The sequence below is a fragment of the Chrysoperla carnea genome, chromosome 3, assembly GCF_905475395.1.
Source record: "Chrysoperla carnea chromosome 3, inChrCarn1.1, whole genome shotgun sequence".
In the NCBI taxonomy this organism is placed as follows: domain Eukaryota; kingdom Metazoa; phylum Arthropoda; class Insecta; order Neuroptera; family Chrysopidae; genus Chrysoperla; species Chrysoperla carnea.
In genome coordinates this window covers 79,037,946-79,056,079 of record NC_058339.1, presented here as the reverse complement: position 1 = coordinate 79,056,079, position 18,134 = coordinate 79,037,946, and the positions used below count along the sequence as shown (strand labels likewise).

At 36.1% G+C, this 18,134-nt stretch overlaps 1 protein-coding gene across 1 annotated transcript in view; it reads left to right on the top strand.

Moving 5' to 3' along the window:
- LOC123294510 overlaps positions 1 to 18,134 on the top strand; it is a 279,274-nt gene that overhangs the window by 192,253 nt on the left and 68,887 nt on the right. Inside the window, 7 exon segments of the mRNA XM_044875560.1 lie at positions 26 to 4,213; positions 4,284 to 4,434; positions 4,522 to 5,954; positions 6,017 to 7,225; positions 7,289 to 8,215; positions 8,275 to 8,376; positions 9,782 to 10,567. Coding sequence (XP_044731495.1) covers positions 26 to 4,213; positions 4,284 to 4,434; positions 4,522 to 5,954; positions 6,017 to 7,225; positions 7,289 to 8,215; positions 8,275 to 8,376; positions 9,782 to 10,567 — 8,796 coding nt within the window.

Here is an 18,134-nt window from a genome sequence, read left to right as displayed (position 1 = left end):
TACTAATTCAATAAATCTTTTCTAGAATGTAATTCCTTGCAATGTAAATGCCAACCTCCATATGAAATAGTGAATGGAAGCTGCGTTTTAGCTGGATGTTCCCAAAAAGATAAATGCCCAGTAGGAGCTGAATGTATTACTATCACTGGAGGAGTAAGTTATTGTGCATGTCCAAAAGGATACCGAACAGGACCAAATAACGAATGTGTTGATATAAATGAATGTGAAGAAACTGGACGCCAAATTTGTGGATATGGAGCGTTATGTGTAAACACTCAGGGTTCACATGAATGTCATTGCCCTAATGGCTATAGTGGAGATGCTTACAATGGACTTTGTTCACCAGCTCAAAAACGTTGTATTAATGACAACGAATGCTATGCAAATGAAAAATGTGTGCAACCTGGAGAATGTGTTTGTCCACCTCCTTTCTTTACCGACGCCACAGATAATAATAAATGTAAAAGCCCATGTGAACGTTTCCCATGTGGTATTAACTCTAAATGTACACCAAGTGATCCTCCAAGATGTATGTGTGAAGTTGGCTTCAAAGGTGATCCATTGCAAGGATGTGTAGATATTGATGAATGCGAAAGTAGTCCATGTGCCTACGGAGCACACTGTTTAAATAAAAAAGGAAGCTACACTTGTGTTTGTCCAAGAGGAATGATTGGCGATCCATATAAAGGTGGATGTATTCTTGATTCACCTGGACAACCAAAAGTTGAATGTTCTGGAAACGAAGATTGTGCGGATATTCTAACATGTATAAGTGGCAGTTGTGTTAGCCCATGTGGTGGTTTGGTCTGTGGAGCAAATGCTTATTGTGAACCAGAGAAACATGCTGCCTGGTGTCGATGCGCTGCAGGATTTACTGAAGGAAAAAATGGTGAATGTGTATCGTTGTGTAATGGATTTGTTTGTGGACGTGGAGCACAATGTATTTCAACATCATTTGGACCCACATGTAAATGTTTGGATGGATTTATTGGAAATCCATTTCCTGGTGGACAATGTCAACCAGACGTATGCTCTCCAACAAATCCATGTTTGGAACCAACCGTATGTATTGGAGGTAGATGTAAAGAACGATGTGAGGGCATAGTTTGTGGAATTGGTGCTAGTTGCGATAGAAACACAAATAAATGTGTATGTGATCCATTCTTTGTGGGTAATCCTGACCTAGTTTGTATGCCACCTGTAATTGCGCCATCTTGTCAACCAGGATGTGGACCAAATGCTCATTGTGAATATGGAATAACAAATAAATGTGTTTGTAATCCTGGTACAAATGGAAATCCATATGAAGGTTGTAGTGTGGAATCCAAAAGAACGTGTTTAACTGCACAATGCGGTATTGGGGCAGAATGTCGTGAAAATTTAAATACAATCGAATGCTCATGCCCGCCAGGATATGCAGGCAATCCTTACGTTCAATGTCATGATATTGATGAATGTATTTCAAATGCTTGTGGACAAAACGCCGTTTGTATTAATACGGCAGGAAACTACGATTGCAGATGCAAGGAAGGATATGCTGGAAATCCATTTATTGGTTGTACAGCAGTTGAACTTAAACCATGTGATAATCCTTTAACATGCAAATGTAGTGATTCAGTTCTTTGTCCAGCAGGATATACATGCACAAGGGGAAGATGCGTTAATGCTTGCGAGAAAGTACACTGTGGCCCAAGAGCAATTTGTGATTCAGGAAAATGTTTATGTCCACCCGGATATTTGGGAAATGCAAACGATTTAATAAATGGCTGTACATTACGAGGACAATGTAATAACGATGCCGATTGTCGAACAACTGAAATTTGTTTCCAATTAGGAAAAGGTTTTCGTAAGTGTGTGGATGCCTGCAGTAAATTACAGTGTGGCGCCAATGCATTATGCGTTAGTGAAAATCATAGATCAAATTGTATTTGTGCAGAAGGATATACAGGAGATCCAAATGATTTAAATTCTGGATGCATACCAGAACAACGTGTTGTTAATAAAGGAGAATGTGACAGTGATGCAGATTGTCCACGAAACACTGTATGTGCAATTAGTTCAGAAGGAATTCGCGCATGTGTTGATCCATGTTTAACTGTTGCTTGTGGGCAAAACGAAATTTGTAAGGTTGACTTGAATGGCAATCCAACTTGTCAATGCAAAGAAGACTATTTATGGAATCCAGTAACATCATTGTGTGAGAAACCAAGCGTACCAGATTGTCGAGCAAATCTAGATTGTCAACCAACGTCTGCATGTAAACCAGACGCATTAGGTGTACTCAAATGTACTCCAGTTTGTGCAGAGTTTACATGTCCTACAAATTCTATTTGTGTGGCTAATAATCATCAAGGCCAATGTGAATGTTTACCTAACTTTACGGGTAATCCTAATGATCGTCAAGGATGTCGACCAGTTACCAAAAATCAATGTACAACTGATGCGCAATGTCGAGAATCTGAAACATGTCGATTACACAAAGATACAGGAATATTAGAGTGTCGACCTGCTTGCGATGGAATAGCCTGTGGACCACACGCTGTTTGTGTTACAAATAATCATGTTGCACAATGCAGATGTCCACCGGGTCATTTTGCCGGCGACCCAAGTGATTTAATCAATGGTTGTAAAGAAGTTCCATGTGTATATAATAACGATTGTCCAGTTACACAATTATGTAATCGTTTAACACATACATGTTATGATGTATGTGACGAAGATTCTTGCGGAACTAATGCAGTTTGTATTGCTGAAGACCATAAAGCAAATTGTCAATGTCCACCCGGTTTCCGAGGAAATCCTATTGCAGATGTAGAATGTGTTCATTTAGATGTCTGTAGTCCAAATCCATGCCACTCATCAGCAATATGCGAAGGTAGTGGATCTGGCCACATTTGTCGCTGTCCATCAAACTTTGTTGGTGATCCATATACATCAGGTTGTCGCCCCGAAGGAAATTGTCCAAATGGAGACAATGATTGTCCATTACAATCGATATGTCAAGCGGGAAAATGTATTAATCCATGTGATCATGGAATTTGTGGACCAAATGCTATTTGCAACGTAGTCAATAGAAAACCAGTATGTACATGTCCATTGAAGTTCGAACCAGTACCTTCAGGACCGCAAGACGGATGTGTTCGTACAGTTGTTGGTTGTTTTAGTGATTTTGATTGTGGTGGTGATGTATGCTTTAATGGACAATGTAAGATCGCTTGTCGAAACTCCGATGATTGTTCAAAAGGTGAAAAATGTTTACAAAATATGTGTATTGTACCATGTGTCAGCCACAGTCAATGTGTTGAAGGCCAAGCCTGTGTGAATAACACATGTCTGATTGGATGTCGAAGTAATAGGAATTGTCCATCTAATGAAGCTTGTATCAACAACAAATGCTTAAATCCATGCAGTCGAGAAGGTGTTTGTGGGCCAAATGCAATATGTCAATGTAATCAACACCGAACACAATGCCAGTGCCCACCAGGTTTTGAAGGAAATCCAACACCACAGGAAGGATGCATACGAGTACCATCTTCATGTGTTGCCACAAGTGATTGTCCAAGTGGACACATGTGCATCGGTCATCAGTGCAGCTTACCATGTACTGATAATTCATTATGCGCTATCGGTGAACGTTGCAGTAATAATGTGTGCGTTAAAGTATGTTTCGGTAACAGCAATTGTTTACCAGGCGAAGTGTGTTTACAAGGAATATGTCAAACTGGATGCGAAAGTGATGCAGATTGCAAAACAAGTCAAATATGTATTGCTAATAAATGTCGTTGCTCAAATGGATTCATTGCCACACCAACAGGATGTGCCGATATAAATGAATGCGAAGATAATCCTTGCCACCCTAGTGGTTTATGTATCAATACATTAGGATCATTTAAATGTACATGTCCTGAAGGAAAAGTTGGAGATGCTTATGCAGGACCAGGATGTAAAGCACCAAATGAATGTTATCAAGATTCTGATTGTAGTGAGACATTAGCTTGTGAAAATGGTCGTTGTACCGATCTTTGTCCAAAAACGCAATGTGGACCAAATGCCATTTGTAATGCTTTCGATCATCGACCGACATGCTCATGTCCTGCAGGTCATTTAGGCGATCCTTTCGATTTAAGTGTTGGATGTTTTAAAGTAGATTGTTTAACGAACGAGGACTGTCCTAGAGAAAAGAAATGTGATCTGCAAAGTTACAAATGCGCAAGTAAGTATAAATTTATTCACCATTTCTCTTCAAAATTGCTTGTATGTTTATGCGACCATTTTTATTTTAGATCCTTGCGATGGAATAAATTGTGGACGTGGGACTTGTGAACCAACAAATCACCAACCATTTTGCTCATGCCTCTCTGGATATATTAATTTTGGAGGTCTTTGCCATGATATAAACGAATGTGACGATAATCCTTGCCACTCAACGGCACTGTAAGTTTTTACTTAATTTTGGAAATACTAAAATTCCTATTTTCTTATTTATTTATTTAAATCTCTAATATTTATGTATTTTTTTAGTTGTACAAACACTGAAGGATCTTACAGTTGTAGTTGTCCAGAAGGCTTAATCGGTGATCCTGTAAAAACTGGTTGCCGCAAACCTGGGGATTGTTTCACAGATTCAGATTGTCCAATTACTGCATCATGTATTGATAACCGTTGTAAAAATCCATGCGATTTGCCACAATCTTGCGGACAAAATGCACTTTGCACGCCATTAAATCATAATCCAGAGTGCAGATGTCCAGCCAAAACATTGGGTGATCCAAAAGTAGGATGTGTTCCACTGGAATGTACTGACAATAATGATTGTGATACAAACTTAATATGCTTAAATACGAAATGTGTCAATCCTTGTTCATTACCAAAAGCATGTGGACCAAAGGCTGAATGTATCGCAAATCAACATGTTGCTTTATGTAGTTGTGAAGCCGGACATACTGGTGATCCTTTATTAGGATGTGTTCCAGTGCTTTATTGTGCTGCAGATTCACAATGTCCAGCTGGAACTAAATGTAATGGAGGTATTTGTACAGCGCTGTGTTCAAGTGGTCGAGATTGTATTGGTGATCAATTATGTATCCAAGGAGTATGCCAACCAACATGTCAAACAAATTCTAGCTGTCCCGATTTCCAATTTTGTCTCAATAATATTTGTACACAAGAAGTAAAATGCCATTCAAATGACGATTGTGATTTAAATGAAAAATGTGTCAAAAATTCCATTGGCCAAGCTGAATGTGTCGATGGCTGTTATGGAACTCTGTGTGGACGAAATGCCGATTGCTCATCACCAAATCATGAACCAGAATGTATATGTAAACCAGGCTATAAAGGTGACGCTTACGACGATCGATTAGGATGCCAACAAATTGAATGTGAAACAAGTAACGATTGCTCAAAAGAAAAATTCTGTGAAAATAACATGTGCAAAATTGCATGTTTGGCAAATAATCCATGTGGTTCAAATGCTGTATGCTCAGCTCAAAATCATGAGTCTGTTTGTTACTGTCAACCAGGTTACACAGGAGATGCATACTCTGGTTGTACTGCAATCGATTTCTGTGCTGATTTACCATGTGGCCCTGGAGCAAAATGTCATAATGCCCGTGGATCATATAGATGTCAATGTCCTGTAGGAACTGTTGGCGATCCCTACAACGATGGATGTGTCGCACCTGTAGAATGTGAAAAGAATACTGATTGTCCAAATGCTGCCGAATGTATAACATCAAATGGTGTTCCAAAATGCCGAGATGCGTGTGAACAAACTTTATGTGGTCCAAATTCAGACTGTTTCTCGGCTGCTCATGAAGGAATTTGTAAATGCAGAGATGGCTATGAAGGAAATCCAAATGACATTAGCATTGGATGTCGGCCCAAGCCAATATCATGCAGCAGTACCGCAGAATGCCCACAAAATACATATTGCTATGGTGGAGTATGCAAATGTGAGTTCGAATTTGTACACTTTTCTTTTTGTAATATTTTAATAATCATTTTTATTTTTCAGTATTCTGCGATTCAGATAACGAATGCAGTTTGGCAGAAAATTGTATCGAAGGCCAATGCAAAAACTTGTGCGAACGGCCGAAAAGTTGTGGAATGAATGCAGAATGTAATGTTTTCAGCCATGTGAAACAATGTTCATGCCCACCAGGATTTACAGGCAATCCAGAAGTCGAATGTGTCCGAATTCCAGTTTCATGTAATGTTCCAGAAGACTGTAGTGAAGGCAACACATGCCGAGATAGTATGTGCTTACCAGTGTGCCAAAATGATAATCAATGTGCCTTTAATGAAAAATGCATTAACGGAAATTGTATCTTAACATGCCGTCTCGATAATGACTGTTTCTTAGGACATATTTGTTTACATAATACTTGTGTTTTCGGATGTCACGGTGACGAAGATTGTAGTGCAAGTGAATCGTGTCGAAATAACCGTTGTGTAAATCCATGTTTGGATTCTCCTTGTGGTCCGAATGCTTTGTGTACAGTTACAAATCAACGAGCTACGTGCTCGTGCGCCATCGGTTTTGTACCAAATCCGACTGCAAATGTAGCTTGCGTTCGTGCTCCAGCAATTCCATGTACAGAAAATCGGGAATGTCCATCAGGAACAACTTGTTTCGAAGAAGTTTGCCGTCCAGTATGTTCTAAAGATTCAGGATGTCTCTCTAATGAAAGATGTGATGTACCAAATAGTGTTTGCAAACCTCTATGTCGCAGAGATGACGATTGCAGAGCAGGAGAATACTGTGAAGATTTAACTTGTGTAATTGGTTGCCGAAGTGATTCTGGATGTCCTCTAGATAGAAGTTGTATTAATAATCAATGTGTAGATGTTTGTGCTTCGCCAACAGCGTGTGGTACAAATGCAGAATGTTCGGTATATAATCATGCAAAGATTTGTACTTGTCCAAATTCGTTAGTTGGAGATCCACTGATTAGTTGCCGACAACCAACTATCACATGTGTATCAAATAATTCATGTGCTGAAGGACAAACCTGTTATGGTGGATTATGCCAATCAACATGTTTATCGAATAACGATTGTTTATCAGATGAAAGATGTTTGGATAATATTTGCAAACCAATTTGCAACACAGATGCAAAATGTGGTGCTCAACAAATTTGTGATAATAGAGTATGCCAAATTGGATGCCGAAGTGACACTTCATGCCCTGATCATCAAGCTTGCTTAAATAATAAATGCCAAAGTAATATATCAAAAATGTAATATTTGCTAAAAGCGTATATTTAATTATTTTTCATACTTTCAGATCCATGTGAATTTTCAAATACTTGTGGAGAATGTGCTGAATGTAAAGTTGTGAATCATGGTATACAATGCAGTTGTCCATCCGGGTACTTAGGAAATCCTCTAGTCACTTGTACACAACCAGCTGTAAAATGTAATGGATTCTGCGAATGTGACACATCGGGCTATTGTACTAAATCCTGTAGCAGTGATTCTGAATGTTCTTGTGGTGAATCATGCGCTCAAGGAAAATGTCGAGCTAAATGTTCAGGAACAGGCTCATGTGCCCGAGGACAATTATGCCAAGGTGGAGTTTGTTTACCGGGATGTAGAACAAATGCTGATTGTGCAACTGACAAGAGTTGTATTGCAAATCAATGTCAAGATCCATGCTTGAACGCACCATGCGGTACAAACGCACTCTGTTTAGTGTCAGATCATCGTACAATATGTCTTTGTCCAGATGGATATCAAGGAGAACCTACACGAAAATGTACACCATACGAATGTTTAACTGACAATGACTGCGAAATAAATAAACGATGTGGCGAAGACAAAGCTTGTCGGAATCCTTGTTTAGAAGCCGGTGTTTGTGGTATTAATGCTCAATGTAGAGTTGTGAATCGTAAAGCACAATGTTCATGCCCAATTGGTTTAATTGGAAATCCACAAATCGAATGCAAGCAAGGTGGTAAGGAGGAATGTTTACGAAATCCATGCGGGCCAAATGCACGCTGCCGTGATATTCCTGGTGGCGTAGGTGGATTCGAATGTACGTGCGCTACAGGATGCGTTGGTGATCCCTACCGCGGATGTGTCTGTGAAGGATCACTTGTTAATTTGTGTAAAAATAAACGGTGTGGTGAAAACGCTCTATGCCATATTGTAAACAAACAAGCTGAATGTTACTGCCCACAAGAATTTCCAGCAGGAAATCCAAACATAAAATGTAAGTTTTCTTTAAATATTTAATATTACAATATTAAAACGAATTTTATTGCCAAAAAGGTACCGTCGAACGAACAGTCATTGATTGTAGAACCGAAGGCTGTGGAAATGGAGCTGAATGTATACGTGAAGGTACTGCCTTTGTTTGTCGATGCCAAAACGGTTTTATTGGAAATCCAGACGAAGAATGTCACAAAGGTATGTGTTGTTTATTTTATTTCAATGAAGATTTATTAATAAATTTTGACAAATATAATTTTTTTTACTGAAACGGAACTAATTGTGTATACTTAGCATGAGTTATAAAAATAATTTGTTATAACTAAATGTAGCCATATTTATCAAAATTGTAGTTAGTTAATAACAAATTAATTTCGTAAGAAAAATTAATCAACACTAGAGATTTAATTACCTCTGAATAGAAGTTGAATTCACGTAAATTGCATTCTTCAACACTGTACGAATTCAGTTTTTACTAGTCTCGTTCAACCTATGAATAATCTGACCGGCCAACTTGTCTAAACTGCCCCCTAACGTAAATATTTTTCGGAATTTTTGATTTAACAAACTAGTTCGATAAAATCAGACCCTTCCACAGAACTCGATTACCTTCATTCATCTACACATACTTATGAAATGTATCATTAAAAATTTAATGAAAATTTTTCTAAATTATAACCAAAATATTTAAATGAGGAACATGAAGGAACATAGGTTCCAAAGATTGAGTTATTTTTAAGAAGCAGGCAAATTCATTGCTGGTAATCGAGTTCGGGGCTTTAAGATAGATCCCCCTTAAGCACTCTACTAAATTATTTTATATTTATATATATATATATAATACATCACTTGTAAATAGCTAGAAATCATGTGGCTGAATTTACAAAAATATTGGATCATTTTAATTTATTTAAGTTGTACAAAGTTACCACACATGTATATATTACATACATCACCTCTTAATCACAATTTCACCGCCATTATTTAATGTGGAATGTTGTAAACAGTGTTCCAATCTGCCTTTTGTTTTTTTAAGCATTCCACCATAAAATATTTGTAGTATAGTTAATATAATATTTTTGTAATTTGCAATTTGATTGGAATCACAAAGAATATGAACAATCAGATTGCAAAGGAACCATTTTTAATGAAATTAAACATAAGTCAGATTGGGAACTGTGAAAGGGGCATTCTCACATTTATAATTCGTACATTTATTTTTTGCGAATTATGTTTATCCCACCAATTTTGGAAATAATATATATTTATATATACAAATGAAAAACAACATACCTTCTAAATGGTTTGGTCGAGGCTTATTTTTATATGTAAATACGCTTATGTTATGTCAATGTCTTCCAATCTCTCTGATGCGGTACATGCGCATTTCTTTTTCATTTTCTTATCTCGGGCCTACTGTTCTTACCATGTACAAAGAGAGCATGTTAGTAATTGTATTTGTGAGAAAGCTTCTTTTCACAGTTCTTATTTTTTGCTTTTCTGTTTTTTTCCTGTGTGTTTTCCATCCCTGAATTCATTCGTTTTGTTCCTAATTATTGTCTTTTAGACATTGAATGTACAAGTGACTTGGACTGTTCAAATAATAAAGCATGCATTGGGCTACAATGCATTGATCCATGTACATTACGGGGGGCTTGTGGAGAGAACGCCTTATGTAAAACAGTATTACATAAACCGCGCTGTTCGTGCCCGCAATGTTATGTGGGAATGCCACATTTGTCATGTCGAATTGATCCACAATGTGAAACAACACAACCAAGACCTTTAATACCCGTTCCATGTTCAACGGATGCAGATTGTTCATCTAGTTTATCCTGTAATAAAGCTACAGGAAATTGTCAAGATCCATGTAAATTTGAGAACTATAGCTGTAAAGGCAACAAACGTTGCGAAGTTCGTAATCATAGACCAGTCTGTGTATGTAAATCAGGCTTTATTGTCAATGAATTAGGTGAATTAACATGTGCACCTTCTGATAAAGAATGTTCACGTGATTCCGATTGTGCATCAAGTCTTGCATGTATTGAAGGCAAGTGTTTAAACCCATGTACTGCTCGGCCAAACTCTCCATGCCCTCCTAATAAGACATGCGACGTACTAGACCACAAAGCCATTTGCATATGTATGCGCGACTGCCATCCTTCCTTGTCCATTTGCCTGAGAGATAGCGGCTGCCCATCACACCTTGCGTGCCGAGATTTCAGCTGTGTGGATCCATGTGAAGACAATACCTGCCCAACTGATACTCCATGCTACGTTGAAGACCACAAGGCTATCTGCAAGTTTTGTCCTCCAGGCTTCGTGCCAGATCCAAAATATGGCTGCCTTAAAGGTAAACAACTGCACAGTCATCATCGGTTCACAGAAGGACATTTAAACTTTTCTCTTCAAAATGACTGCTTTCCCCATAATTTCGCTGAATATTTTTAATCATAATAGTAAATGCTACCGCCACAATTTTATTTATTTATTTTAAACAAATCCACTTTGGATATTAATAAGCAGTCAAACAATTTTTCAATCTAAAAATTCTTGCCACTTTTCCTTTCCTTTTATCATCTTACTGAGAAATCTACTACTCTCAAAACTATTTTTGTTTCACTTTTTTTTTATCATCTATCATCTGTAAATTCTTCATTCTGATTTTTACCATTCATTTTTTTGTACGTTTTTGATACATTTACTAGATAACCATTACACTTCATACATTAGCATTTGCAAATTAATAGTATTAACAAATTTGATATTAAAATAACTAAAATTAAACCCTTCGAGCTCGGCTACAAATCAAAATATTTTTGCTCGAATTTGCATTTTGCAGGTGTTTATTGCAGCCGAGTAAGGGCTTGGAGTATAACTAAACAAATTAAGTACTGTATACAATTATTTTGATTGTAAAATTGTTATTTTAGTATCAAATATTTAATTATTCTGTAAATATAAACTTAACATGAAAATTATTTTAAATAAATATTAAATTTCCATTAATATTAAAAGTAATCGCAATCATTCCCTTGAAAATACCATAAATGACAATATTTGATGCTTATATTATCCTACGTAAATGTAAATATCGAATTATTATCGTCTCAGTATTTTTAACAGAATGATAACGATTATTCCTCGAATTTAAAATTAATGAGAACAAGTCGAATGTTTAAATACATAAAACATTTGATTATTAAATTTTTTGTTTAGGTATTTATTTAAAATATATTTTAATTGCGATTATTTTTTTATGTAAATACACCCTTAATTTATTTTTTTGCTAAAACAATTATTTATTATTTATATATATTAATTCAGTTAATGTAAATAATCTAAGGGTAGAAAACTATCGCATTTGCACCCACTAAATGTATATATGTAAATTTGTGTATGTATGTGTTATAAAATTATATTCACAGCTGTAACAGACGGCACCGTTTGCACTCAGGATATGGAGTGCACAAATTCACAGGCCTGCATTAGAGGTTCTTGTCTAGATCCTTGTACAGCATCAACAGCGGCGCGTCCACAATGCGGAAAAAACGCACTGTGTCTGGTTCAGGCACACAAAGCACAATGTGTTTGTCCAGAAAATTATGATGGTGATGCAAAAGTGCAATGTTTTAAAATATCAACTAATCCTATTATACATAAAAGTCCTACACCTACTATTAAACCTACTAACAAAACAACTGACTATCAGACACCTTTGACTACAACGACTGATGTAACTGAAACGAAACTAACGACCACCGAAGTCGATACTACAACGTCAGGTGAAGTGACCACACAATTTTCAATAACAACTACTTCTGAAGAAATTAATATAATTACCGAATTGAATACAGAAACTCCTTTTTCTACGACTGAACGATTAGAACAAGTAAGTTCAAGCAAGTTTGATAGTGATACGACTGAAATAAGTACTGAGAGAGAAATAATGACTGAATATTTAGAAAGGGATAACATAGGTACAACTACGGAAAGAATTAAGCCAGATCAATTTACAACTGCTTTATACACAAAGGGTTCAAAGTCTGAAAGAAAAGATGAGCCCGACGAATTTCGAACCACTGAAAGCATGGGTGTAACTACAGAATTCAAGGAATTAAAAACAACAACTCAATATGAAAGCATAACAGGCTCATTAGATGAGTTTACAAGTAAATCCAGTGAAGAAATACCTATAGTGGAACAAGAAACAACTACAATTCTGCAATCCATAACTACTGGTATATATTCGACGATTTCAACACTGGCAAACGAATTTCCTACAACAAGGCTATCGAAGGATATTTCCAAAACAACAGCGACATACGTTGAAAATGTAACCCCATTAATGAAAGAGAAAACAACTATTTCTAAAACTGAATCATCGTTTGCTGAAACAACTCAACAGTACGAGAAAACTACAGAAGTCGAATTTGATATATTTACATCTAAAACTACAAATGAAAAGGTTTCTAAAATACCAACATCTATTGAAAATCAACATAAAATAACTACTACTGAGGATATTTCTAATGCCACTACAGAATCGAAAGTACTCCCAACTACGATAGGACAAACAGAAGTACCTCAAACAACAGTTCCAAGTAAAGACTTTATTATTACTGGACAAACCGAGTACACAACCGAAAGTGTATCTCAAAAAACAACGCAAAGTAAAGACTTTACCAGCCCTGGGAAAATTGAGTATACAACTAAAAGTTTTGCCCAATCATCAGTGCAAAATGAAGATAATACAATGCCTCTACAAACTGAGTATCCAACTGAGAGTGTACCGAGAACAACAGTTCAAAGTAAAGATTTTACTACAGCTGGGCAAACTGAGTATACAACCGAAAGTGTATCTCAAACCACAATGCAGAGTAAAGATTTCATCACGGCTGGTCAAACTGAGTATACAACTAAAAATTTTGATCAATCATCCGTGCAAAATGAAGAATTTACAATGCCTGAGCAAACTGAGTATCCAACTGAGAGTGTTGCCCAAACGATAGCTGGACAAAATGAATATACAACCGAACTTGTATCTCAAACGACAGTGCAAAGGAAAGATTTCACAACGGCTGGACAAACTGAGCATACAACTGAAAGTTTTACGCAAAAATCAGTGCAAATTGATGATTTTACTATGACTGGGCAAACTGAGTTTCCCACTGAAAGTGTACCCCAAACAACAGTCCAAAGTAAAGATTTTACTACAGCTGAACAAACTAAGTACATAACTGAAAGTGATCCTCAAACAACAAAGCAAAGTAAAGATTTCACCACATCTAGTCAAACTGAGCATACAACTGACAGCTTTGCTCAAACATCGGTGCAAAATGAAGAGTTTACAATGCCGGCACAAACTGAACAAAATGAGTATACAAACGAACGTGTATCTCAAACGACAGTGCAAAGTAAAGATTCCACAACGGTTGGACAAACTGAGTATACAACTAAAAGTTTTACCCAAACAGCAGTGCAAGATGAAGATTTTACAATGCCTGGACAAATTGAGTACTTAACTGAGAGTGTAGTTCAAACTACAGATTATACTACAGCTGGGCAAAATGAGTATACAACCGAACGTGTATCTCGAACGACAGTTGAAAGTAAAGATTCCACTACGGCTGGGCAAACTGAGCTTTCAACAAAAATTTTTACCCAAACATCAGTGCAAAATGAAGATTTTTCAATGCCTGGGCAAACAGAGTACCCAACTGAGAGTGTAGCTCAAACTACAGACTATACTACAGCTGGACAAAATGAGTATACAACTGAACGTGTAGCTCGAACGACAGTGCCAAGTACAGATTCCACAACGGCTGGACAAACTGAGTATACAACTAAAAGTTTTACCCAAACATCAGTGCAAGATGAAGATTTTGCAATACCTGGTCAAATTGAGTACTCAACTGAGAGTGTAGCTCAAACTACAAATTATACTACAGCTGGACAAAATGAGTATACAACCGAACATGTATCTCAAACGACAGTGGAAAGTAAAGATTTTACAACGGCTGGACAAACTGAGTATACAACTAAAAGTTTTGACCAAACATCATTGCAAAGAGAAGATTTTACAACGACTGGGCGAACTGAAATTACAACTGAAAGTGTACCTTTGACATCAACGCAAAATAAAGAGTTTACAACGGCTGGATTAACTGAATATACAACTAAAAGTTTTGACCAAACATCAGTGCAAAGAGAAGATTTTACAACGACTGGGCGAACTGAAATTACAACTGAAAGTGTACCTTTAACATCAACGCAAAATAAAGGGTTTACAATGGATGGGCAAACTGAATATACAACTGAAAGTATATTTCAAACATCAATTAAAAATAAGGGGTTTACAACGATTGGACAAATCGAGTATACAACTGAAGGAGTAGCACAAACATCAGGCGAGGATAAAGATTTTACAACAACCGGAAAATTAAACATTATAACTCAAAATTATGATTTTACAACGAACGAAAGAGCGGAATACACTACCGAAAATGTTGGACAAACATCAATTCAAAATAAAGATTTTACAACAGCTGGCCAAACTCAGTATACAACTGAAAGTATATCTCAAACATCAGTCCCAAGCGAAGATTTTACAACACCTGAGCAAACTGAGTTCACAACTAGAATTGTAACTCAAATATCAGTTGGGATTAAAAATTTTACCGATTTCACTACTGAAAGTGTACCTCAAACATCAATTCAAGGTCAAATGTTTACTATGACTGGGAAGACAGATTTTACAACTCCAATTAATGATTTTACAACGCTCGGGCATACCGAGTATACAATTAAAAGCGTTGAACGGGCATCAACTCAAATTAACGATTTTACAACGCCCGAACAAGCAGGATATACAACTGAACATATACCTGAAACATCAGTTCAAGATGTAAGGTTTACAACACCTGAGTCTACCGAGGATATTACTAGAATTGTAACAGCAATATCAGTTGAAAGTAAAAATTTTACTTCTGAAAGTATAACTCAAACTTCAAACCAAAGCAAAGAGTATACAACAGTTGAACAAACAGAGTATCCAACTGAAAGTGTAGATCAAACATCAGTTCAAAGTAAAGACATTACAACAACTGAGCTAACAGACTTTAACACTGCAAGTATAGCTCATACCTCACCCAAAAGTAAAGATTTTACAACGCCTGGGCAAGCTCAATATACAACGGAAAGTGTAGCTGGAACAACAGTCCAATCTAATGATTTAACACTGGCTAGAGAAACAGATTCTACAACTGAAAATATGGACCAGACTTCGAATCAAATGAAAGACTTTACAACAAGAAGGCAAACAGATTTTACAACTGATAGTGCAACCCAATCATCTGTACAAAATGAAAATGTTACAACAATTGAGCAAACAGATTTAACAACGAAAAGTGGTACTCAAACCGAAAACTTGTATACTGATGGGTATGAGACTAAATCTACAACCATAGTTCCTGGAGATTATGCTAGTCTAACGCCAACGGAAATAAGTACAACAATGACACCAAATCATTTGGAGACAACAAGTAGAATGGCTACAAATACAGAATTAGTACCTCAAGGAGATATAACAACTAAATTGTATCAATCTTCTGAACCGATTTATACTTCTTCTACAGAAAATGAAGTAGAAACTACAACAAGTTTTGTAACATCGTATTCTAGAGAGGTTGATCAAAGTACAAAATTTGAGACAACCACTAATCAATATACTGCTTCCAGTAGTAAATTGGACAATGATCAAACAACTATTGAATTTATTGAAGAAATATCCACAAAATCCTTGCCGCATGATGACAAGGTAACCGTAGCAGATTATGTAACGACAAGAGGCACTTCTCGAAAAACCGATGATGAATCTGATATTGATGATTACAAGTTACAAACAAAACAAAATCCGTTTACAACAACTGAATACTCAGCCCAAATTACACGCGAGTCAGAATTATCCACAACTACAAAAGCAATTGAGGTAACAATTAAATACTCAACATCGGGAGGTGGTAAACAAATTAAATATACAACCGAAAAACCAACGGATCAAAAAGAATTTACAAGTCCACATGCCACAACCTTAGAAAATGTTTTCGATTTAACTACAAGTGACATGACAGAAAAAAGTACTACTGCTAAATACGATCAATTTACACAATTTGCTGATTTAACAACTACAGCAAATATTTTCGATGTAACTACAAAAGGCACGCTAGATGAAAATACCAAAACTGATTATGATAAATTTACACAATATACTCATTCAACTCAAAGAGACACTACAAACTTTGAGAAAGGAGAAAACAATACTGAAAGTAGTTTTGATATGACAACAGAAGGATTTAAAAATTATACAGAATTGTCAACTTCGATTCCTAATGATTTAACATTGAGCACAGAAACAATTACAATGTCTACTTATTTTCAAGAAATAACAAAAGAAACTGTTAAAACAACAGAGCCAAATGTAGAAACAACTACAATATTAGCTAAAGACTTTAAAACTACTCAAAGCGATTTGGAAGCCACTACGTTATATCCTCCACAAACAACACAGGCATCATACAATTTGTCACTTACGACAATTGAGCAAATTTTGGAAACCACAACAGAATTTTTTGAAACAACCAAAGCAGGTGATGAGAATGTTTATACTACACAAACTTCGGCGAACGAGTATACAAGTACTTTGTTGAGTATTTTTAATATAACAAAACAAATAAATGACGAAATTACGACAACCATGTCGCCGGATGTTACGTCAATAATTCCCCTAATAACGACAATTCAAAATATACATGATATTTCGAAGAATATTACAATAACAACTGAAAATTATGACACAAATACAACTGAATTTGGTTATGAAACAACGGAATCATTTCCAAAAACTGATACAAGTTTTACGACAATGAAAAGTATTTATGAGATTACAACGGTATTTTTTAACACAAAATTACCTACCACGACAAATAAACCGGAAATCACTTCCGACATTGCTACCACATCCAAAGATATGGAATTGGAGTCTACAACAATAATGAATTTGGAAGATAAAACGGCGACTACATTTCAAAGCATATCAACTACAAGGCTAAGTGAAACACCTACTACGGAAATTTTACAAAAAACTACAATAAAAGATTTAGAATCGGATTTAACGACAAAATTTATGAATTTGGAAGATAAAAAGACAACTACTTATGATAATATACCAACGACAAAACGAAGTTTTGGTCAATTCACAACATTGGGAACAACTGCTGATATTTTGCAGGAAACTACAACTAAAGATACGGGATTAGACTTAACTACGAAGTTTATGGAATTAGAAGATAAAACTGTAACTTCCTATCAAAGTATTCCAACGACTAAACAAAGCTTTGGTCAGTTCACAACATTTGAAAACCCTTCTGTAGATAATACTGGATTAGAAATAACAACGAAGTTTATCGATTTGGAAGATAAAACAACAACTTATCGAAGTTTCTCAACAGAAAAACAAGATGATCATTCCACGACACTAGGAACAACTTCTTTAGATATTTTGCAGGAAACTACAATCAATGATATCGAATTAGAATTAACTACGAAATTTGTTGATTTAGAAGGTAGAACTACTTATCCAACTATCCCAACCACAAAACAAGACACTGATAATCTGATCACTGATCATGAAACAACTACTAAAGATGTGGGATTAGAATTAACTACAAAGTTGATTAATTTGGAAGATAAAACAATGACTACTTATCAAATCATTCCAACAACGAGACAAAGCTTTGATGAAATCACAACTTCTGCAGACATGCTGCAGAAAACTACTACAGGATTTATAGAAACTCAACCAGGTATTGAAATACCAACAAGTACTGTTTCAGCAGAAGAAACAAGCACGCAATTCGAAT